At 38.8% G+C, this 24,927-nt stretch overlaps 1 protein-coding gene across 23 annotated transcripts in view; it reads left to right on the top strand.

The window, feature by feature from the left end:
* The window catches only part of DLGAP1 (DLG associated protein 1), an 855,894-nt gene that overhangs the window by 619,355 nt on the left and 211,612 nt on the right, over positions 1-24,927 (top strand). For all 23 annotated transcript variants that reach the window (XM_019755703.3, XM_019755707.3, XM_074340269.2 and 20 more), the window contains one exon: positions 5,902-6,116. In XM_019755703.3, coding sequence (XP_019611262.1) covers positions 5,902-6,116 — 215 coding nt within the window. The remainder of the gene's footprint in view (positions 1-5,901; positions 6,117-24,927) is intronic.

Raw genomic sequence — 24,927 nt, forward strand, 5'->3', positions numbered from 1 at the left:
TGTGTCCTCTTTCAACTGAGTTTGGGAAACCTAAAGGGAAAAAAACAAAATAAACAACATTTTTTTAAAATGGCAGCACCACAAAGAGTCCACTTCCAAAGGTTTTGAAGAAAGATAAATATATTTTGTGCTTGTGGGCCAAGTTAGGAAAGCCAACTTTTACTGTAGAAGATAGATATATAGATGACATTTTTATATTTATAGTTTTCATATACTGTTCTATAGAATTATATATATATATATATATATATATATATATATATATATTCCATTTTCACTTGTGTTCACACACATTATCTGTATTTATTGTAAATCTATTATTATCTGTATTATACAAATGGAAAAACTGTATCAAAGAGATGAAATGACTTATCCAAGTTCACACACACTGAATGAAAGCTGGTGTTAGAATTCATTGATTCATTCATGTCACATTTACCCAGAAAGCTATTCTGTTTCTGGCACTGTACTAAGCCCTAGAAGTAGCAAGATAAACAGTAAGAAGCTTGCCTTCCTCACCTTTCCTGAACTTTCTAACTCCCCCACCCCTTTGACTAAGAGTTGCACAGAGCAGAAGCTTCATGCAACTCAGAGCCTCCCTGACCCCCAGCTGTTGGCTTTGACAGTCATCATACATCTGTTATGCATAGGTCTAGGCTCAAAGTTTCTAAACAAAAATCTTCTCTGGATACAAAAATGGTTCCCATGGAGGTTTCTTCCCTAAGATGTCTGCTTTGTGAACCAAAAGGAGGCATTTGAGGTTTGATCATTGGGAAGCCAGGCAAGCTAAGAGGCCCAAGGAAGCAGGATAGAGATAAGTCCCCAGGACAGAGGGCTGTGCAGTACTTCCTGATGGGGAGCTCTCCCTTAAAAATGACGAGAGTAGGCAATATATTAGGAATTTAAGTTTTTGCTTGCCATATTTCAATTATTTCTGCCCCTTCATTACTACACAAAATTGAAAGTGGCATCAGCCTTTTTGGAAATCCAAAGTCATCCATTGTTAGGGAGCATCTGTGTGCTCGTTACCACCTGCATGCTGTGGGCAGTGCAGAACTCCCATAACACAGACCTTTACTGAGCACTTCCTGCATGCTTGTGGGCATTGCCTCATGTAATCCACAAATAACTCTGTGGGGTAGGAAATGGAAAAAGAAAAGAGAGGCACAGAAAACTTAGTTAACCTGCCCATGAAAATTCTTAGTTACTGTACCAATAGGATTTCAAACCTGGGAAGTCTAACTACAGATCCCAGGCCTGGGACCATTCAAGAATACTGCTTCCCTGATTTCAGCGAGTTTACTGAGTATTTGGAGAGATGACACAAAGACACATCAACAATTAGTGTATACAAATGCCATTGTATGGTTATGCAAATTAAGTACTCAAAGGGAATATGTGGGTCAGATTTGGGGTCACATAATCTCCATCACAACTATACAACTCTGTCCATGTGCCTGGAAAACAGCCATGCTCAATATGTAATGAATAGGCATGGCTGTGTGCCAATAAAACTTTATTTACAAATACAAGTAGTAAGCTGGATTTAGTCTGTGAGCTATAGTTTGCTGACCCCATATGTAAATGATACATGCTATAGATATCACAAAGGAGATCAATTTATGCTGGAGCAGTTGGAGGAAGCTGTGAGATTGCTGAAATCAGCCGCTAAGGAATATTTGAGATGGGCACAAGACTCTAGGAGAGTTGGCCCTGCCCCCTAGCCTCTTTTCACTTCCCTGTCCTGCTGGCATGTTCCTGCCTAGGCTTTGATTACACCAAGCTTATACTCATCTAGAGACTTCACACTGGCAGATCGTCCTGCCTGGAAGTTCTCCCCCAAGCTCTCCTCAAGGCTGGCTCTTTTGGTCATCAGATCTGCTCGCAGATATTACCTCTTCAGAGCGGCTTCTCTGAGGAACAAGTTAAAGCAGTTCTCCCCCAGCCCCTTTGTCACATCACCCCATCTTATTTTCCTAATGACACGTATGGTTTCTGAAAGTACCTTGTTCTTTTATTGGTATATTTGTCTCTTATCTACTTCTTCCTGCTCTCCTAGAATGTAAACTCAATAGCATGGACCAACATTTGTACTGTTCACTGCTATATATTCCCGGCACTCAGACAATGGCTGGAAGATAAACAAGCAAAAATACTTGCGTAACTAAAAGAAGAAGGGAGAGAGGCAAGGAGAGAGGAAGGGGAGGGAGACACAAAATGTAAGCATGCCTCATTTAGTGGTGTTTAATTTTATTTTGTTCTGTGACCTAATAGACTATAGCCGTCATTAGAATGGCTCATCATTTTGTGCCCAGGATATTATTTAATTAAGAAAACATTTTCATCCTGTAATTAAAACACTTCGTTTTGGTTGTTCCTTGGTCAGAGGTAGGTCTCCTGTACTTCTGAATGATGACATGTAGTTTAAGTTACAGACTGGCTACACATAAAATTTAAAAATGCACACTAATCCTCATGTCATTGTATCAAAAATAAAGCTGTTTATTGGAGCTTAATGCTTCTCTAATCCATAACTATTTTAAATCTTACTTTTATTAGATTGATTTTATATATTACTGGTTTTTTTACCATTTGTTGGGTCCAACCATCTCCTAAGCTGGTGCAGATAAGCAAGACAGCCGGTTAGCCTGTCATCAACAAGTGACCAGGCTGCTTTTCTATCTGCTCCAGCTTTCTTCTCTCACCAAGACTTCCCTTAAACTGCTAGGACCAGTAATAATAAAGGCTTGCTCAGACAGCTGCAAGGTTAGTTGTTTCTTTGTATTTCCCTAAATCCTTCTTCTCTGTGCAATTAAAGCAGAAAGATATAGCAGCCTTTGACTAGATCACAATAGTAGCTGCAATCACAGGAGTCTCCTTTCTTTCCAAATAAAGGGGAATGACATTTCACACCCTAGGCGCCTTACAAACTGATGTGCTTTCTTTAAAAGCTATGTACCTGAACACACTCTCTTCTTTTGCTTTAGAGTTTCAGAGACTTGGAATAAAAACTGTGGCTCAATTATAGCAATTTTGCCGGCCCTTCATGTTCAGCAACAGTATTTTTCTTCTCCAAGGTCCTGACTTCCTATTTCTTTACATTTTTCCTAGAACTGATTTCTGCATTATTTTATATGTAATCTTGCTCTAGACTACCTGTCAGTATAAATAATGTATACATTTTTAAATTCCATTCCAATGTAAGTCATTTTCATACAACTTCTTAGCTACTGTCATTTGACAACTATGTTTAATTAAAAGGTATACAGATTAAATACCTCCCAGCTGGTTCTCTTCACAATAATCACAGCCTGTTTCCAGTACAAGTCCAAGTTTCTACCATAAAGTAACATTGGAAAAAAAACACCTCACCAGAAATTTGCCACGTTTTGTTTCATAAGTGATGTGAGCTAGCACATGTGTCCGGAGAGTGATGCTTAGGAGCTGTACATGGGTGCTGAAGACTGGTAATGTGTGTATCATCTATGATCCTTAGCTGTACTAGCGTAATTTATCAAATGTAATATCTAAGCCAATAATGAGGCTCTGAACATGATCAGATCTTTGCAGTGAGTCATCTGCTAATTGAAAGAAAATAAGACTGTTCTCAACATTTATAATTTCCCTCAGAAATCTCTCTTGTTGCTATAGTGATATTGATGCTTTTTAGCTAAAAAAAGTAAAAACTTTGCATTATCCCTACCATAATTAATAAATGGCAAATGCATCAGATGTAATGGATTCCAAAGGTGTCATGGGACTATAGTTGTTCAGTTCTCTAGGTGCCACTGATCATAACCTAGAGAGACAGCCTCAAATAGTGGTCAACAGCAAGGTCCCGCTGGCTTGGAGCCCTGCCCTTTACTGGGACTTATGTAACTATATAGCTGGGACTTATGTAACTATAAGTCACATAACCTCAGTTTCCTCAATTGTAAAACGGGGATAATAATAATGCTACCCCTCAACTGTATGGATCCAGTGACAGCATTTATGAAGCATTTAGAACAATGCCAACACCTAGTGATCACAATCTAAGAATTTGTTTACTAAAATAAACAAGCCACACAGTGAAGCTTAATCACACTTTATCAGTATTAGAAGCTATTAACTACTGTTTTCAGGTCCATGAGTAGTAGCATCTCTACAGTATGATTTTTTCTAGATAAAATCTTTAAAGTTATATAGATAAATTTATAATTTAAGGGGAAAAAATAGTGTGTTTTTGTTTTGGGTTTTTTTTTTTTTAGTAAAACATCTATTCTCACTTCCTAGAACCTATAATATTTAAAAATCTATCTAATATGCGTATGTGACATTCTGGTCTATTTTCTTAACACTTACATTTTTAGATTGATGTGTTATTAATCATAAAGTTGGGATTAAGTAAATTCTAATTTTTGACGTTAAACCAAAATGTCTTGAGTCCCAGTGCTGCCATTTACCAGCTATGTGTTCTTTGGCAAATTTCTTAAGCTTTCTGAGCTCCTGCTGCTCATCCAAGAAATATAGAAAAAATGCACAGTTGTTGTGTTGATGGAATAAGGCCCCATAAGCAAATTGCTTAGCATAGTTAAATGTTAATAATAGATAATCAGTAAATAGTTAGAATCAAAATATTATCTACCTTTTTATCTTCTCATTGCAAACTTAGCCAATTCCAGGAACCCTTCCTGGAACCTCCTCCATCACCATTATTGTCCGGAGAGTAATGCTTAGGAGCTGATATTGATAACTCCTGTTTCTATTGTCTTTTTGTACATATTCCATTTATAACACTATATCTTAAACTTGCTAACACGTTGATTTGGAACCGTTCCCAAATTTATTTATGCTTTATCTTCTCATCTTTGTTATAAACATGTTGAGGGCAAGAACCAGTCTCCTCATCTTTTTAAATTAAGCCCTGTGCACTGCAGGCTGTTTGTTACTTCCTAATGAGTATACAGTGATAATTATACATTTATTTTACCAAGTGGAAGAGGAATGAGATCCTAGGTTGAGTCTGTGTGAGTGGAAAATCTAAGGGGAACTGCAGAGAAAGTCATAAATAAGTCCTTGATAAAATAGTGTAGTGCTCTGTTGAACTCAACAGAAATAATTGTAGAAAGGAAAAAGAGCAGTGTACTGAGAACTTTATCTTCTACAGTACCCACAATTAGGGACTTAGAGTAGGATCCAACAAAGCAAGGTAAAAAGAATGGTTCCAATAATGGTACAGTAGTAGCTATACCAGGTAAGTAGAGAAACTCTTAAGAGATTGTGTGTGTGTGTGTGTAGGCAAAAAAATATTTGAATTAAGAAATGTCCTTAGCTTTCATGACGATATCACTTTCATGAAGAAAGTACTTTAAAGAGTGCTTTAAGCAGATCTATGGATGCTGAATCAAATTAAGAGGGGTTCAGAAAGAATAGGCGATTGGGAAATCAGTGCTGCTGGTATCAACCACCGATTTAGGAAGAAGAGAGATTGGATAGGAGATGATAGAGACAAGTTTCAGGAAATATGTGGATAAAACTGAAACATTCTTAAATTTTAAATGACTATTGAAAACAAATGATTGAAAAGCTCAAACAAAACCAGACTCCTTTCCAACAGCATTCTTATGCCTAACTCAGTTATTATCAGCATGAGAAAACTGAGCAGTATAAGTAAATCAGAGCCAATGATTTTGATTTTCCCTAATACACAGATCGTTTGTAAAGACTGACACATGGATTTACATGTATTCAAAATATTTTCAAACCAATTATTGTAAAACACTATTATTGAAATTTAATGTCTAAAGTTTTAGATATTTACCTGTATTACCCATATTCAGAGTCACATCAAAAAAAAGGGAAAATAGAAAAATGTAGGATTTTATTTAAAAATGAATAATCTGTTTTATATCTGAATAGGTTCCTCAAGATGAATGGACAGGGTATACCCCTCGAGGTAAAGATGATGAAATTCCATGCCGAAGAATGCGGAGTGGCAGCTATATCAAGGCCATGGGAGATGAAGACAGTGGCGACTCAGACACTAGTCCCAAGCCTTCTCCCAAAGTTGCTGCACGAAGAGAAAGCTATCTCAAGGCTACTCAGCCATCCCTTACAGAACTCACCACACTCAAGTAAGTGATTCTAAAACTACACTTCTGGTAGTCCAGCAACTTGTATTATCACCTCGGATCAGATTGTGTGACTCCTAGAGCAAGGGGACAGAAAACATTCTATAGATGGGGCAGTATTGATTTTGACATTAGGTCTGACTGGTATACCCCAATGCTTTTAAAAACATGGGCACCCAGGTGTACTCTGCATTGATCGTAAGCTGAACTCTCAACCTCCAAGGAGAGTTTGAAATAATCCAGAATGACTTCTGAAAGGAATTAAGATTTCTGATCAATGAGATGATACATGTAGTTCAACTCTTGGACATTTGTTCACCCACTAAATCTACGAGGGAACTCTTCCTTAAAAGACCCTTGAATTTTTCAGATAATTGAGCAACGTAATAGAGCAGATTATTATATTTTTTTGCTAGTTCAAAATACTTTAATATGCCACTTAACACATATGTATATACACTTCTTTTTTTTTTTTCTTTTTTTATTAGTTTCCGGTGCACAAAGCAATGCAATAGTTAGACATGTGTCATTTATATCCCTCACACTGTGTCAACCCTCTTCTCCCCATCCACTATCCCTCTGACATCACACACAGCCATGACATTTCCACTGTCTCTATTCCTAATGCTGTACTCCGTAGAGCAGATTATTTTGAAGAAGCTTATGGAATGTGGCCATGCTTGAAAGTTGGGTGGTATGTGAAGGTTCTTGATACACGTTTTTAAACTTGGGCACTCAATGCATGTTGTATTTTGTAAGACCTTAAAAATGTTCTTTTGTTTTGAAAAATATAAGTAGTCCTTGCCTCTATTTGTGCTATTTGTAAACAGAGAATAACTTTACAAAAGAAACTACTAAAATTGATTATTTTAAGCAAGGCTATATTTAATTTTTTAATATTACTTATGGAGAGTAAATCAGAGCCTTGGAACATAGCATCATGTGGCTCATCATCTGGACCTGAAAAATATGTTATGGATAATTAGTATTTGTCAAGTACCTTTGATTACATATATTCAGGAAATATATATTATTATTCGTGCATTTATGTTACACTACAAAATAAAATATTAAAATACAAGATAAATAAAACAGAAAAAGACCAAAGCCATGAGATTAAGGAAAACAGATTATTAACCTAGAACACTGAAAAGCAGATGGCTATTCAATGGTGGAAATTTATTTAAATAGCAAATTACATTATGTTTTACGGAGTGGACAGGGAGAGTTACCCTCATCGACTTTTTTTCAAGTGATCATGTGAAACCACTTTGGATCATTTCAATAAAAATAACTAATACCAGTGACCTTAGTAAACCAACCCAAGAAAAGAAGCTCTTCTTCCTTTCCTTTGGTTTCCAGTTGCCCTCTTTGCCTTTATTTCTGCATGTATTTGTTTCCTAGGGCTGCCATAACAAAGTACTACAAACTGAGTGACTTGAAACAATAGAAATTTATTTTCTCATGGTTCTGGAAGCTAGAAGCTGAAATCAAGGTCTTGGCAGGGCCATGCTCCTTCTGAAATCTGCAGAGGACAATCCTTCCTTGCCTCTTCTTAGCTTCTCTTTGTGGCGTGCCATCCTTGGCATTCCTTGGCTTGCAGCTGTAAGTAACACTTTCATCTCTGCCTCTGTCTTCATGTGACTGTCTTCTTATGATACCTGTCACATTGGATTAAGACCCTCCCTAGTGACCTCATGTTAACTTGATTAAACCTGTCACACCCTATTTCCAAATAAGGACAAATTCACAGGTGCTATTAGTTAAGACATATATATGTGTGTGTGTGTGTGTGTGTGTGTGTGTGTAACACAATTCAACTCATAACACTGCCATGCAAGGTAAAAGTTGGTCATGGAAATGACAAATTAAAATAGGTATTCACTGCATTTGGCCACACCTCACAGAAGCTCAGAAAATTAAATATTCCCAGTTTGAAAAGAACTGGTTATGTAATAAAGGCAGTGGGGCAAAGGTATGAAATGAGGGTGGCCGCAGATCCTTCTGGCAAATATTTTCTATAGACTTGAAAGTATCTCTCTACTAGAGACAAAAATAGGTAGTCACAACCGTGGCATCAATTGATATCTTCCAAAAGATTCAAAAGAGGGAATTCTTTGGGCAAGAAAGTCTCTTGGACCTTCAGAATCTCAGTTTTCCCATAGCAATGGGACTCTACAACCTCCAAAGTCCTTTCCAACTCCTTAGTATCCTGTTAGTTTAAAGGATGCAGTTGTCACATCAGCTGAATGACATGTTGGGTCTTCCATGATGAGGAACAGTGACAGTGACTGCTGCTATTCACAATAGTACCCAGGTATGAAGACAACAAGCCCTAAGGAAGGTGAGGAGAGTGCTCTAAGGAGGCTGAGGACAGGGGTATGTGCAGCAATCAAGTTCACAATTGTGCCTTGGAGCTACACTCCTCAGAGCTTCACGGCTGTGGGGTATCTACTCTGAAGTCATTGGAACTCTATATTTTTCATTTTGCCTTCTTTTAATGCCCTGCACCTCATTTTTATAGCCATCATATATTTCTTCTATGGCTCAGAAGTTTTAAGACCAGAAGGAGGCCAACACTGAGAGCGGCTAAGCTGATGGTAGAAGGTCAGCGCTTCAGGAAGAGAAAGTACTCATTGAGCAGAGTATAAGAATGACTGCTATTTTCTTCCTCTAAACCTATGGCAATTTGAAATGACAACCAATTTACTGTGGGACACCTCACAAACTGAAAAACTTTTCTTGACTTAAGATAGGATTTCACCAAACCACCTCTGTTGTCCCCTTGTTTAGCAGGCAAGAAAACATCTGACCATTCAAACATGTCTTTCTTCTCTGTGCTACCATCCCATTCCCCAGACCTACTCCTCATAGTTCTGTTTGTCTCTATTAATTTCTCCCTTACCTGCTTTAGAAGTTCTATTTCTCATTACAGTCCATCATCTTCAACTACATATTAGTGATTTCTAGTTTAATGGAATTTAAGGAGATACACAAGGAGAAAAGGAAAATACACCATGGAGGCAAAAATTCAGTATGACATCATTCATAATCAATGCTGTCTTTTATTCTTTGATGATGTTTTGACTAGAGATCATTATTTTTCTAGAAGTTTGAAGCATTCAGTCTCTCATGAAAAAATGATCCCCATATCCTAGAATTCTAGTTCCCCAAAAAAGAAACTATATTTTTGTTCCTACTTCTTTGACATTTAAGTCAATTTTTTTTTCCTCCTTCCTCCTCAGCAATTCACAGCTTTAGGGATGAATCATAGCCATGAACCAAGATAACTAAAATTAGCCAAGTGAGATTGGGGCAACATTTTGTTTGAGGTTTTCAACTCCTATCTTCTCTCAGAAATGTTGGAGAGAAGGGACTCATACACTTTCATGCATTGTTTTTCTTTTCCTACCCCTTTCCTGTTTTCCAAAAGTATCTAGAGGGTTTACTTATGAAGGTGGTTTTCATTAGCTACTTAATATAAGTTATTGTGTCTTCAGACATAGAAGGCCTACGGTCAGTTGAACATTCTAGAGTCAGAGGTAGTCTTGAGACATGAACTCCGTCTTTGGTCTATAAATCTCCTGTAGCTACTATCTGAGGATCATTATTTCTTTCACTCCCTTCTCTTCTTCCACAGCTAGTAATAAATCCCTTCATCTCACCATAGCCTTTCCTGATTGATTTGTTATTAGCTAACAATAAACTTAAATGGCATGTCACCTAAGAATATTATTATTTTCAAAAATAACTTCTGAATGTTTAATAGTAAATCGTCAGGCAAGTAGAAGAGAGATTTGGGGGCCAAAGTTTCCTCAAAGTATGTCACCACAGCTCTGATAAAGAATTTAAGTATTTTACTTGGATTTGCTGTAATATGCTATTTATTCTGGAACTGCTACCATGATTAGTTAAAACCATGTCCAGATCTCACCTTGGACTTTTTCTTTTCAAGATACTGTAGAAAGGAAGAACTTTTTTAAAAATAACATTACATGAGCTGTCATTTAAAAGACTCCAAAGTTAAATGTCCATTAATCCTAGGCAAATAGCACTTTAAAATCTCTTCATACTTCTTTATCCATTCATCCAAGCACGAAGAAATATTCTCTCCTGGAAGAAATAGTCAGTCTCAAAAAAAGAAAAAAAAAAGAAACACATAAGTCATGGGGATTTAATCTACAGCATAGGGAATATAATCAATAATATTGTGATAACGTGGACAGTGTCAGATTGTTGCTAGACTTAACTGTGATCATTTCTTTAGGTATATAAATGTTGAATAACTATGGTGTACACCTGAAACTAATATAATATTGTATCTTAGTTATATTTTAATAAAAATCTTTGGGGGGAAAAAGAAATAGTCTCTAACATTATAGACTTGTGAACTCCTCTATAATTGATGAGAAGGCCCCAGACTTCTGTGCATATTTGGCTCTGGGGAGGACTAGTCAGATCTCCTAAAAGTTTTGATAAAGTGTCTAACAAAAGGCTTCGAGAAGGTTTATTTTCAATCTAAATGCCTTGAGGGCAGAGAGGATGGTTAATTCTCTTAACTTTCATTCTTTCCCTGATCCTGAACCATTTTTTTAAATAAATTGGTAAGATATTAAATAGCTCTGTGGCTTTGGGCCACTGGATTAATGTCTGTGAGCTCCTCCTACCCCAGTTAAATGAGAGGCTTGGGCTGTTAGCATGGATGGCTCCCATCACAACTCTCCTTGCCCAGGCTCATGGCAGACAGCATTAGCTGATCCCAGCATTAATGGATCCCAGCATCCTTCCCACTGAGCAGCATCCATAATCTCTGAGGAACCTTTCAGCATGAATGTGTTTAATTGTAAAGATAAGGTGCAGAAGAACTGGCAGTTCACTATTTAAAGACAAAAGGAAGTCGTGTTGGTAAATAACATAATTTGAGAAGAGATAGGGTGTTCTTCTTCACCTTTGATTCTGGAGATTTGAAATGAGTCAGTTCTACATCAGGAACTCCAAACTGTAGCCTTTTTCTGGAGTCTCTTTTTTTCGTTATCTTTGTATAAGTTTATTTCTCCTTTTTTTCTATCTAAACACACTGTGTCATCTACCGGTTCCTCACATTCCACATGCCCCTCCTACTCACCTGCGGTTCCACTTGTTCCTTCTCTTCCAGAAAAAGGAGAGGGGGGTGGATCCAAAGATGGGAGCATGGGAATTGTTTTTTCCTGAGGAAGTGAACCATATTTAAGAAAATGGCAATATGTATCAGCCCATGTTTCTCCTAAGTGCCTGAAATGTTTCTGTTTTTCTTTGTTGTCTGCTTTCCCAAATGTTGTGCCATTCCCGTCTACCTATCCCTCGGTATGAATGTAACATATAGTAGCAAATATTGCTTACAGTGGGAAGGTGAACAAAATAATACAACTCTACACCACAAAATTTTGTATTTATAACCTCAGAGATATAAACTCAGGATAGTTTCCCATCCTTCCCTGATCATAATACTTTCTTACACTATCCTCTATCTTCTCAGTTTTCCCCACTACTTTCCAAAATAAAAAATAAAATAAAGTTTAAAATAGGTAAACTCACTTACTTTCTCCTAGATAAGTTATCTACCTTTGAACCTCTTCCTAGAAATAAACCTGGTTAAAAAACAAACCAAACACAAACTGGTGTAAGAAATTGCCTATTACGTTCAGCCCCTAATTGCCATGCCCACTTTTTTAAAAATCAGTCCCTCTTTGGGGTCTGAATACTCCGCTCCAATGAGATGGCCTGTGTGGGTAAGTGGAATCTGAACTCTATTCTGGCCTCTTGCTATGTAAATGCCTGTTTAGGAAGGAAACCTGTGTAGATTGAACTGCACCTACAATGACCATGACATCAGAGAGGAAAACCCTGCTTGTATGTCTTTGAGGGAGGTGAAAAAAAATGAAAGAAAATTCAGATATTTTTAGAGAGAAGGAATGGAGAGTTTAAAACATAGGAGAGAGCTTTAAGTTTGAGTGAGGTTCTGAGTGCCTGCCTGTGCTGATGGCTTTACATTCCTTTTCCCCACTCCCCCACCATTTAATCACAACTCTATATTAGAGATTTCCCCCACTTTACAAATAAGGAATCTATACCTTAGATAGACTAAATAACTTGGCCAAGGTTACATGAAACTAAATGTCAGAGCCATGATTTGAGCTTAAGTGCTGAAAGCAAAAAAGTTAAAAAGCTGAATGGAATGATAATTTACCATGACCACAGAGATAAGCTATGTAAAAGGGATTTAAAAATGGAAGAGAAAGTAAGATCAACTGGGTGTGAACAACTGAGAAGTGGTGCCCAGAAAAAAAGGCATTCAAAACAGATTCTGAGAAAGCAGAGTAGATTTGAGGGAGGTGTCAGGAGCTGCAGTGAAGTAAATTCTGACCCTGAAGTGCAATCGGGCAGACATGCAACTAAAACAGGAAGGACCTTGAGAACATCTTGGCCCAGTCTTGGCCTGGGGTAAAGGAAGGAAGGACCAAAGGACCAAGGTTCAGAGATAAATGAGGTGTTAGCTGATGGAAGTCACAGGGAGAAGTGATGGCTTCTTAGAGCTTGGGTTCAACTTGGTGAGGACTATGGAAATAACAAATGCGGTACCTGTATCTGTTCTATGGCTGTACAGTGTATAAGCTGAGTCTTCTTCATATGACCTGGCTATGTGTGGCCGTGTAAACAAGGCCTTAAAGACAATGGAGAGATGTGAGCCAGGGAAGACTGTAGAAGAGGGTTCTACTAAGTTTCTTCACTCCCCTTAGGTGGTACCGATCAAAAATACTACCCATTGTCCTGCCAGGAAAACTTCTGTTTGCAAAAAGCCTTAAAATTCTTACTTTGTCTGTCTGCTAGCTACCATTCCTTCCATTTAATAGCTATGTTCCCTGTTAAAGCGCAGACAACCAGGTAAAAAAGAATACCCTAATTAAAAAGAGAATACCCTAAATACAGTCAGAAATTGTGTTCATGTAATCACTCATTCATTTATTCATGTAACAAACATTTAGTACCTTTAATATTGAGTTACTGTGTGAGACATTTATACCTTGCTTTCAACAAATGCATTAAATGCTTTATTATAATCTGGTTTTCCAGGGTCACGTGGAAAATACATGTTCATATATATATATATATATATGCTATAGAAAGTTAACTCTTGTTTATATCAATTGGCCTATGGTAAAATTGGTTTAGTTATAGGTTGTTTTGCTTAAAGTCGCAGAACCTATCAATGACATGAGGACTTACTGTATATAGATGTATTCTACAATCTAAAAATAGCAAAAGCATGCACTATAGAGAGGAAAGAAACTTAAAATCCAGAGGTTGATTATATTAAAGTTGATCAGAATTTTTTTCTGGTCAGAAAAATCTACTTTACCTGGCATGGGTAGAGCTTTCTTTCTTTTTTTTTTCCCCTTAATTTCAGGTTCATATTTTGTCGGCATAGTTCAAGTTACTGGCTTGACTTTTGTTTTATATCAGTAGAGGAATCCACCTTATGCACCTCACATGGCAACACACTGCAGGCATGAGAAAAACCACTTTAAATGGAAGCCTAGGCAGACATATTAGGAGCTGCCTCTAACCCTTTTTGGAAGCAAACTGGGTGTAAGTCCTAAATAGGTGTATCTTTATGGAAGATGCATATAGAATAGCAAAACCATCAACATTCTTATATATGAAACAGGAAGAAATGAGATCAAAACAGCAGCCCAAGGAATTTAGGTTAGCTGTAATGAAGAACTTCCAACAGCAAAGTTATTAATTATTGAATAAATTGATTTGTGGATTTTGAGAGAAACTTTTCTAGGCATCTTTTAAAACAACCTGAACTGTATTTCTCTGAGAGCTTTACTAATTCTGTTCAAAGAATTTGATGTAAATACAAAATATCTGAATGAATCGTTCCAGCCCATGGAGTCTAAGACTTCAGCATAAGACCAGCACTGTATTCTTACCATGTACATTAATCCTATATTTTTAATCTAAGCATGTAGGAAGATGAGATTTCAAGGCACCGAATAATTCACTACTCTTGAAGTACATCACTTCTTTTCCTGACTTTCATTTCTGTCAACCGAATTACCACTTTCCTAAATTCAGTCTTGAAACATTACAGCTCACCTCTCACTTCTTCAAGCATTAAGGCTTCACTCTTTGTCACTTGAATGGTTGCAATAGACCTATTTTTCTTGCTGCCACCAGTCTCTCTCTGCAACAACTCCTTGAACTTACTACCGGTTACTGAGAAATCATCTCTGAATCCATTTTGTCTGTACACATCGTCCTGAACAGCATTCAGAGTTTCATAGTTAAGACTCCATTCTCCTTTGCGATCTTCTTTTTTGCTGTCCCCTTAACAAGGATTCTATGCTTCAATCAACCGTTGTGCTGAGGACCTATTTTGCTGGCTTTGGGACTGCTAATCAGAATAGGCTAGATTATGCTGGGAGTGAAAAACAAATCCAAACCACAGAGGCTTCTAAAACCATTTATTTCTCACTCATGCTGCATCGTGGGTCAGGAGGGAATTCTTCTTGCCGTGGTCACCCAGGACCAGGGTGTGGCTGCACCACAACAACAAAGTCACCAACGCAGGGCAAGAGCACAGGGTCTTTATGTTTCCACTCACAGGTAGTCCAGGTCACCTCCATTCCCATTTTATAGGCAAAAGCTAGTGGCACAGCAATGTCCATCTTCAAGAAGGGCAGAGAAGGCAATCTTACCATCTGCTCAGTACATGAACACACAAAATTATTTTGCAAGCAGCAATAATGACTACCAAAGTTTATCTTCTGGACACCAAATATCTGGCTCACTCTATCTCCTGCAAGCAAAATATATTCATGCCCTACCATCACCATCAAAAGGAGAAAACCCAAATGCCCTCTCCTGGTCCTATCTTAGACCCATCAACCTCAAAGTTTGTGGTATGTGTAAGTGACGTGTGATGGTCTGTACGGCAGGGAATGATACACTATAACAGCTTTGTCTAGTCCAGTTTGCCTCCTCTGCATCTGAAGACCTGCAACTCAAAAAGTTAAAGTATCTCACTCCCACACATCCAATATATAATGGCAAAATGTCCACAATGAACACCCCCACTCAATAAGAAGATGGAAGGTAACAGTAGTCACTGGTTCAAGCAATTTTGCAATCCCACTGGGTAAGATGTTCAGACTCTCTACTCTGGGAAGCGGATGTTTCTTGATTAGGCTATAATTCTCCTCCGTGGGAACATCTTCCTTGTTTGTTGTTCTCCATGTCTCCTAGCTCCCAGCTCTGGGAGAGTCTTCCATTTCTATTATCCTCCCTGACCATATCCAAAGCACACATCAGAGAAAGTGTGCTCTTTGGAGCCCAAGAGACATTTTAGGACTACTTTTATTACCATGTCTTTTAATTTAGTTGAGTGGTTCTTTTGGTAGTACAGCTCTCAGAAGACTGTAGTCAGCTTATCTATTGATTCCAGTGAGTTCCATGTAACAATCATCAAGCTCTCAGAACGTTCTAGATACAATGATCATTTCTGCTCTATTTGTTTGTCTTCCCACCCCCATGCTTCTCTGTTTCTCGGATACTTTCAGCTTATCAACTTATTAGCTGCTTTCCTCTGAATCATTTTATCTAATCAAAAGGATTTACTTAATTACAATTTCATTGTGAAACTCTGAATGCTTTTGAGGATTATGTGCATAGGCAAAATGGATTCAGAGATGATTTCTCAGGTTTGAACAATGGGGTGAGGTGGCCCTGTCCTTAATTTGGACCTTGCCATCATGTCTTCATCACTCAAAGGCCTTCTCAGGTTATCTTTTACAAATTGGGTTGAAATCAGTTGCTTTTCCAATCCTGCAAATCCACAATTGTCCAGCCTGTCCTTATTCCCTTTCATTTCTCGTTGCGATCTAACCAATTCTTTATTGAGTTTATTTCAAACTGTGAATCACCTTGTTGAAGGCTACCAATAGCAACCAACACATGCTATTAACACTGTGTTTTGCAACTACTTTTGCTGGATTAGGACATCCTTTATTATATCATTGACCTTCCAAGTTGTTGTAAACAAGAACAATTCACCTTCTGCATAACATGGATCAATATGTTTCAAGTCTTTGATAACAATTACCTTGTTGCCTGCCAAATCCTGAAACCACAGCCACATATTTTAGGGTATTTTATAGTTGTTACATGAGTACCCCATTTATGGTACCAATCATGTACTAGCTAGAATAGGCTAGGTTACACTCTTAATAAACAACCCCCAAATCTCAAAAGTTTCTTTCTTGCTTACAATATCTGTCCATCATGAATTGGTAGGAGGCTCTGCTCATTGTAATTACTCCTATGCCCAGAATAGAGGGAATAGGTGCCTCCATGGTTACTGAATCAGAGAACAGGAATGTGGTGAACTGGCACAATCTCCTGGAAGTGATGATACACATCACATTCGCTCACACTAAAGCCACACTAATATCAAAAAGACGGAAAAGTGCAATAGTACCACATGTCCCCAAAATGGAGTGCTAGCTATATTTGGTGAACAGCACTAATAGTACCTCATGGCCCTTGTTTATGCTGTCCCCACCTTATCCACAGCTCTGTCACTTCTAATTGTGTCACTGTGGGAAAATCATTTAACCAGTCAGTGACTCAATTTCCTCATCAGTTATGCAGGGTTGATAATATTTCCTACCTCGAGAGCATTTGTGAAGATTCAATAAGATAACATATGTGAAACACTTAGAACAGTGCCTAGCACGTGTAAGTGCTCCGTACATGTTAGCTATTATCATCAAACATTTTTTTGGGGGAGCCACTTACTATGTAAGCATTGGGATACATTAGCAGTCTGCATTCCTAGCATAATAGAACTTAAAATCTAATACAGGAGAAAAATAGGAAAAAAGTCTTTATTCTTATCAATCTTTCTCTCAAATTTGACTTCACTCTGTTGGCTGTTGTTATTCCTTCCTCCTAAGAACTCTAAAGCACTGTGTTGAAACATTTCTCAAGGTAGTTATAGGCTTCTCTCACACTTGTCTATTTTCTCTGTCTCCCATGTCGAAGGGGGTTCAAACACCGTCTGAACTAATGTTTGTGAAGCACTTGGCACAGCCCTGAGGAGATGCTGAATGAATGCTAACTCACCATTACACAGTCCCTCCATGCCTAAGGTGCTTGAACAGTAGCTTCTCAGAGTAGCTTTAATCTGTAGTTTTTGAGTTGAATTGTCATCATACATCTGCCTGGTACCCTTTGGCTGTGTCTGTACTCACTCAGACTTTACCCTCCCTCTGCTTCGGAATCTGTGATTCTCTGAAAGCCTCCCTGTTCCTTCTCAACCATACTTAGCATTGCCAGCCCACCTGGAGACTCAGAGCTCAGTCTGGCAGGTACACATTAGAGTGTTAAAAATATCTATGCAGCCATCCCTAGTATTGTCATCTACTCTGAACATTAGCATATTTTCCTCAGTTCACCTGGGGAATCCTTGTTCTTTCGAGTTCTATGAGAAGAAGGGGAGTGGCTACAAGAAGTCAGCATTAACTATTCCTTTTAGAATTGGAAAAGCATCCTCTTCAATGATCATATTAACTAGTTATCATCCTTTCAAATTTATTTGTGAACCCAAATAAACCAATGAGAAGGAAATATATTTAATCATTTATCTTGATAACTAGTAATATTTTAATTTTCTTCCAATCCTATTTTTCAAGATAAACAATTATAAATAACAGTTTATCAAGTGTTTTCAATATATCTCATTTGATCCTCCCAACGGTCTCAGAAAGAATTTAGAATTGAAATTTACCAACAATTTACAGATAAAGCAAGGGTTTTTGCATGGTTACGAGTGTCATGAGGTAGAGCCAGGCTCTGGACTGGATATTAAGCGCCAGCTTTCTGCTTTCCATTCCAACTTTTTTCCTCCCACTGCCTCATGGAACTCTGGGGACTTTTCCCTGAACAAGACTGTCTTTACCATCTGGACATCATTTCTGACTTCCAGCTCAGAAACATCTTTTAGTTCTTTGGACCACTTCTCTTTGTAGAAAAAGCGAGAGCTCCAGGCGTAGATCCAGGTTACCAACTGCATATGAAATTGCCACCACCTCGGTAGCATCATCCCTGTGCCAGATTGCAACAGTCTGCTGTGGGTACAGGCACCTGAGAAGATGGGGCTAACCTGAGAGCTCATATCTGGAGAGCCTGAAATTAAAAAGCCAAGGCAGAAACACTTTCTCTTGTTTCTCTTGCTCCCTTCCACTCAGTGAACAAAGGTTGTGTTGGAGTTTTAGAGTGAGAGAAGCTAAGGGTTTAAAGCCGGCCATGTTCATCAAGACTGAGACTGTGCTCTTCTTCACTGAATGGGACCACGCAGCAGCATTCACTAGGTCCAATCAGCCAACAAGAGCCAATGGTGTGGATCTTTTTCCAACTCCACACTTGGTTTTGTCACCCTGATAGCTTGATATTGGCCATGATGGGAATATTTACACCAAGGAAATCAACAAACCCTACAAGTCAGACATTTTTCCTCCCAAAGAGTTAGTTTTTAAACATTTATCTGTATGCCATTGAACATTATCTTCATGTAACCTTTCTTTAGATATAAGATGTAAGAAAAATCTCAGAAACAAAACTGGAAGGAACCTTAGAGATGATTCCAACCCTGTGATGTTACAAGTGAGAAGGTGGAAGCCCAGAGAAGAGCAGTGACTTGCTTAAACTATTCAGCAAGTTTCAGGACCCAGGTCTTCTCACTCACAACCAAGAATTCTTTCCAGAAAAATCAAAGTTTTCATGCTGCTACATTCCCTGAGGGAGACAATAGAAATATAAGGATCTATCTCTACTACATATATATGATTAATTGCCACCAAGAGTGAAGAAAACAATTTTGTACAATTATTTGTTTCAAAATAACATTGTGTATTTCTAAATGAAAATTTAGTCTGAGTTACCTCAGACTAAAAGTGCTGTAATTCTTAAAAAAATAGAAAAGTTATTATGAAGTAGAAATAGCAAGGGATGGCTTCATAAAAGAAAAAAGGATACAACCTGGACTTTGAACTCAGAGGCAGAAGACTGGGGAGGAGGAATGTATTGAATATGAAGAAACGAAACTGACTGATACATGTGAAGGAATATGTAAAAATGGGAAGTACCCTGGGAAAGTTGTGAAGACATTTATAAGCAAGAGCCTTAAATATCCAGAAAATTAGTTTTGTTTTAATCTAGTTAATGATAGGGCATCTTTGGTGACAGACAAGGAAAATAAAGTGGTGTAATGTTTTAAAAAGAAGGCCTGCATGGTGTGGAGTGAAAAAGCCAACTACAGGAGAGCTTCTCTCATTTAGATGAAAGTATATCCTATACTATTTACATGGGTATCTATGGCTTGATGGATGTTTCCTGACATCTCAGTAGTCATCTCTCTGTGGGAAGGCTTTATGGGTGATTTTTGCTCTCTTTCTTCTCTCTCTCTCTCTCCATATATATATATATATATATATATATATATATATATATATATATATATATATATATATATATATGGTTTCTCTTTTATTTGTTTTATTTTATAAGAGTTATCTAATTTTAACCAGAAAAAAAAAATCTTGAAGAATAATAATGACTAACACCTAGAAGTACTCCTGATGTACCAGTACATATAATAATTCTAATGGTACATATTAGACAGGAATTATTATTATCCTGAATTATACAATAAGAATATTGGGACACAGGAAGTTAATTGACTTGCCAAAAGTCATAAAGCTAGAAGTGCCACAGGCAGGATTTGAATCCAAAACCCATACCATTAACCACTATACTCTACTTCCTCTGGATGTGATACAAACAAATTGGAAACAGAGAGTTTGAAATCAAGTAAACGACTTGAGAGAAAGTTATAATGATCCAGGCATGAAATGGGAGAAGCATAGACTAGAGTGATGCCAGAAAGGGCTGGTGTGCAGAGTCACAGATAAAGATACCAAAAATCAAAAACCAACCACGAACGGGTCATACCCTTTGCCGTTGTTGTTTTCTCTTTGTTATGGTGATACCCTACACCACAGCAAACACCATATTGACACACACGTCTCTTTTCTGTTTAGGCACAATGGGAAGGTTTCCTTTTTTATTATTACAAAAATAATGCTCAGAGTTCAACAGCACCAAATAGTATTTTAATAATATGTACAAGTCTTCCTCCCCTCTCCAATTCCTTTTTCCCCTCTTTAAAGATAGGAATTTTAACCACTTCTTGTGTATCCTTTCAGAAATATTCTATGCATATATTACATACATGATATATATTCACATATCGATACTTTCTTTACACAATCTGTTTTACAATTTGTTCTTTTCACTTAAAATTATATCTTTAAACATTGATTTATATAAGTGCATGTAGATTAACTTTTTAAAAATTATTTTCAACAATTTTGAAGTATTCCATTGTGTGTGCATACAATAATTTGTATAACCACTTCCCTCTTTGAATGGGGGATATTCTTCTTGCAAATCAATAGAAGGCAAAAAGACTTAGTTATAAGAGAATGGAGATATTTACAACATATCAAAATTGTCATTGGATTATAAATCTTGGGCAATAGCACAGAAATGAGCTAAAAATTTTAAAGTAATTTCAACAAACCTATAGGTTTAGGACTTCAAAGCACTCGATCCCTTGAAGAGAATGAAATGAAGCAAAACCATGATATAAAGTGAAATATATTTCCAGTCACAAAAATCAAAAGTTATAATCATAAGGCTGCCACTTCAATTCCTTGTAAGCAGGATTCAGTTCTAAGACTCTTGTCTCTCAGGAGTGGAATACAAACACTCTACCATTGGGAAAACAATCCAGGGGCCATCGTAAAAATAAGTGCATTTTTCTTAATTTACAGTCATAGTGATATTAGATCACAGCTAGAAATGTCCACCTTATTTTTCTTTTGAGTATTTTGAGGTTGGCTGAACTATTTAGAAGGTAAGATCTTACTTGCTATTCTTTCTCACTGCTGTCTTGAAAAAAAAAAAATCATCTTAGGCAGAGGAAATTCCTAGTATTAGCAGGAGATAGAAGTGATCCTTGGGAGAAAAAAATCTTAGTTTAGTTCAGTTTTACTTTCCCCAAATATGGTAAATCCATTAAATGACAGTACTACTCAAACCCCTGGACCTTCACTGAGTTTATTTAAGTAGTTGCCCATAGAAACCACCTACACTTTAAGTCGCTGAGCTGAGTGTTGTGGAAAACCGCTTGGTAAGCCTCTGTCTGATTTCCTGTGCCCTGGAGATAACTACATGAAATCTAAATGAAAATTTAAATCTATTAATAATGTTTTTTGTGCTCCTTTATAAAAAAGACTCTACTTTTTAAATAAAATGATAAAATACTGAAAATATAGCAGTTGTCATTTGAGTCAGCTGGCCACCCTTAATACTGTGCGAGATGGAATAATTTCAGGATTCAGAGGAATGCTGTGAAGCCAATTGGCCATCCCCTCCCTCTCCTTCCCTCTTCCATCACCACAATGCCCACTTCTCCAAGGCCCACCAGTGATAATTCTATCATAGTTCTGCTGATGTAGATGCCACCCAAACTACCAAGAAAAGGCAGACCTGAGTGCAGATCTGCACTTGACCACTTTGCAACCTTAGACAAGTTACTCAATTCCTCTGAGTGTGTTTTTTGTTTTGTTTTGTTTTAAATGGATCTAATTATCTGTAATTAAAAAATATTGTGAGAATTAAATGAGCTAACAAATGTTAAACCCCTAATCTAGAATGTTTTTCTCAGTAAGCGTGTATTTAGTGTTTCCAGTGTGCAAGATAGATATTTTACATTAAAATAAACAAGCAAACAAACAAACCTAGAAGATAAGAAAAAAATTGGAAACCCATAGAAATAGACCTGTTTATAGAGAAAGAGTATGCAACTACTCACAATGTGCCAATTAGGTGGCACCCAGCCTGGCCTTGCTGGATTCTCCCTCACAGAACTAGAATCCATTTCTCCTCCCTAAGTCAGTCCCCTAGCACTGGGACTGGACTATCTTTTTCTTCTGTTATGTAGCTGCCGTTGGCATTTGATTCCTGTAGCTTATCCCTGGTTTCTATCCCCAAAAGAAAGGTACTTCCCTAGCTGAATTGGAAAGCTCTATGCTGGAGGAGCAATCTGCTTCTACCAAGCTCTCCCCATTTGGACCCACCTGTCTAAGGACCTATTTAGCTCCCCTGGAAGTTTTGTCTTTTATCCTTTCCTCACTAATTCATCTCCTCTGTCAGAGGTTTGTGAGATTGATCTGTGGTTTGGTGAAGCTAAGTGTCTTACTTATTGTTCTAAATGACTATCTTTGCCTGTATTTCCAAGAAATAAATGGTTGAGAAGTGGGGCTTACAGTGAACCAGATCCTTTTTCTCATGATACACTGATTCCTTGAGGCACTTGACCAATTTTGGTGAAACAGACCCCTCTGATAGTATACAGGGTGACCTGCTTGATCCACCAGTAAAAAATGTTAAGATTACCCTGTTTCTTTGCTCACTAGCTTTTAATAGTGGAAAGCTTTCTTTCTTCTCTTATTGTTTATATTCTTCATCCTTTGATCTATACTTGGCATTTATTTTCTGTTTCCGAGTGCAGTAACTCAAGAAATGGTGGTGAAATTTCCAGTCAAGATGGCAGACTGGGTAAACACAGTGCTCATGGGAGAAGTCCTGTTGTGCGGGGCGGCCTGCGTGGTCTCTGGTCCCGCTCCCCACATAAGAATGCAGGACATGGTGAGGCCAAAAAGGAACACCCACGGAGCCTGTGGGGACAGAGCCCCAAAGAGCAGTTCCCAGGCTCTTGGCCTCACATAGAGAGGTGCTGGCTCAGGTAGTAACTGGCCATCAACTGTGATTGGATGGCCATCAGCTGGGGCTAGTTGTCCGTCAGCTGTAACCAGTGAGCCATTGGCCGCTAATATAACTGCTATGGCTACGCTAGCAGAAAATGGGGGTTAGCAAGAAGATGGTGGCTGGCAAGTGCAGATTGCTGTTAGGACAGCGGGTTGCAGATTTTGTGGATCCTGCTTCCTGTGTCTCTGACCCAGTCACCAGTGAGACTATAGTAGTATGACTCTCCTATCTATGGCTCCATGGGTGTTCCTTTTTGGCCTTACCATGCCCTGCATTCTTATGTGGGGAGTGTGACAAGAGACCCCACCTGATGACTCCCTGCATAACAGAGCCATAGGTAGAGGAGTCATACCACTATAGTCTCGCTGGTGGCTGGGTTGGAGAAACAGGAGACAGGAGCTACACTGTCCACAACCCACCGTCCTAACTGCAATCCGCGCTTGCCAGCCACCATCTTCTTGCTAGCCCCCATTTTTTGTTAGCGTAGCCACAGCAGTTATATTAGTGGCCAACGGCTCACTGGTTACAGCTGACGGCCAACTAGCCACAGCTAATGGCCATCCAATCACAATTGATGGCCATTTACTACCTGAGCCAGCACCTTTCCACGTGAGGCCAAGCGCCTGGAAACTGCACTCCTGGCTCTGTCCCCACAAGTCCCATCACCACATCAGGGAACCATCTGAAGACTAGCCGAACAGAAGTTCTATAACTAAGGATATAAAGAAGTTCTATAACTAAGGACACATCGAGACTGGTAGGAGGGGCAGAGATGCAAAAGGGGCTAGCCTCACACCTATCTGTGGTGGTTGAGAATTGGGAGGGATAGCTCAGCTGCTGTAGGGCCCTCTGATGAGCAAAGGGTCCTAGCCCCACACCGGGGTCCCCAGCCTGGAGCACCAGTGTCAGGAAGAGTAGACCCTACAATATCTGGCTGTCAAAAACAGTCAGGATTCCAATCTTCCAGGTGAGATGGAAGTCTGCTGAAAACCTAGGCATCCTTTCAAAGGGCCATTGCACAGACTCACTTGCTCATACACATTCACCCTGGGTTCCAGTGAAGGGACAGCAGCTCAGGGGGCACCAGAGACATAGAAGAAAAAATTGGCTTGTGTGCTTCATGGTGAGGGTTGAAGGGACAGGTACTATTGTCCGTGTGTTCAACCCTCCTCCCACACAGCCAGCGGGCAGGCGCCATCATTCCTGTGTTGAGACCTCCCCACACACAGTCAAACCTGATCTGCATTAGCCTGGGGAACACCACTCAGTCCACCTTTATAACTACCTGAGACCCCACTCCACCCAACTCACACACTGCCTGAGGCTCTTTCAGTGACAGGCAGCAAGCCTCAGGCTGTGCAGCTCCAGAGGCTGTTTCAGCAGTGGGCCACTAGCTTTGGCACATGCGGCAATCTTTCATAAAACTCAAAAGTCCAGAGGCCCCAGGCAGACAGCAGCTGGTCTCAGTGTGCCATGTCCTTCTTACTGCATGGCCCCAGACTGGGCACTGGTGCCAAATCTGAATCTGCATTAATTAGGTGGACACCACTTGCCCCACGTTGATGAATCCCTGAGACACCACCTCACCTAATTCACTTACCACCTCAGGCTCTTTCACAAATTGAGCCTTATGGACAGCAAGACAGCCAGAAGGTGGCGGCAGGCCTTGGGGACCTCTGTGTCTTTGACTAAGTGGGTCTAGGCCCAGTACTGGTGGTAGATGGCTCAGTTTGTAGCATGGCTTCTCTCACATACCTCCAAACCAAGCACAGGAAGCTACCAACTATATATAACTTTATAGCTTCCACCAGGTAGTCCTAGGCCAGTCACAGGCAGCGGCTGACCTTGGCCTGCACCAAAGCACCTTCCAAAAGGC

This window comes from Rhinolophus sinicus, chromosome 4, assembly GCF_057876585.1.
Source record: "Rhinolophus sinicus isolate RSI-liver-muscle chromosome 4, RSI-T2T, whole genome shotgun sequence".
NCBI classification, from domain to species: Eukaryota; Metazoa; Chordata; class Mammalia; order Chiroptera; family Rhinolophidae; genus Rhinolophus; species Rhinolophus sinicus.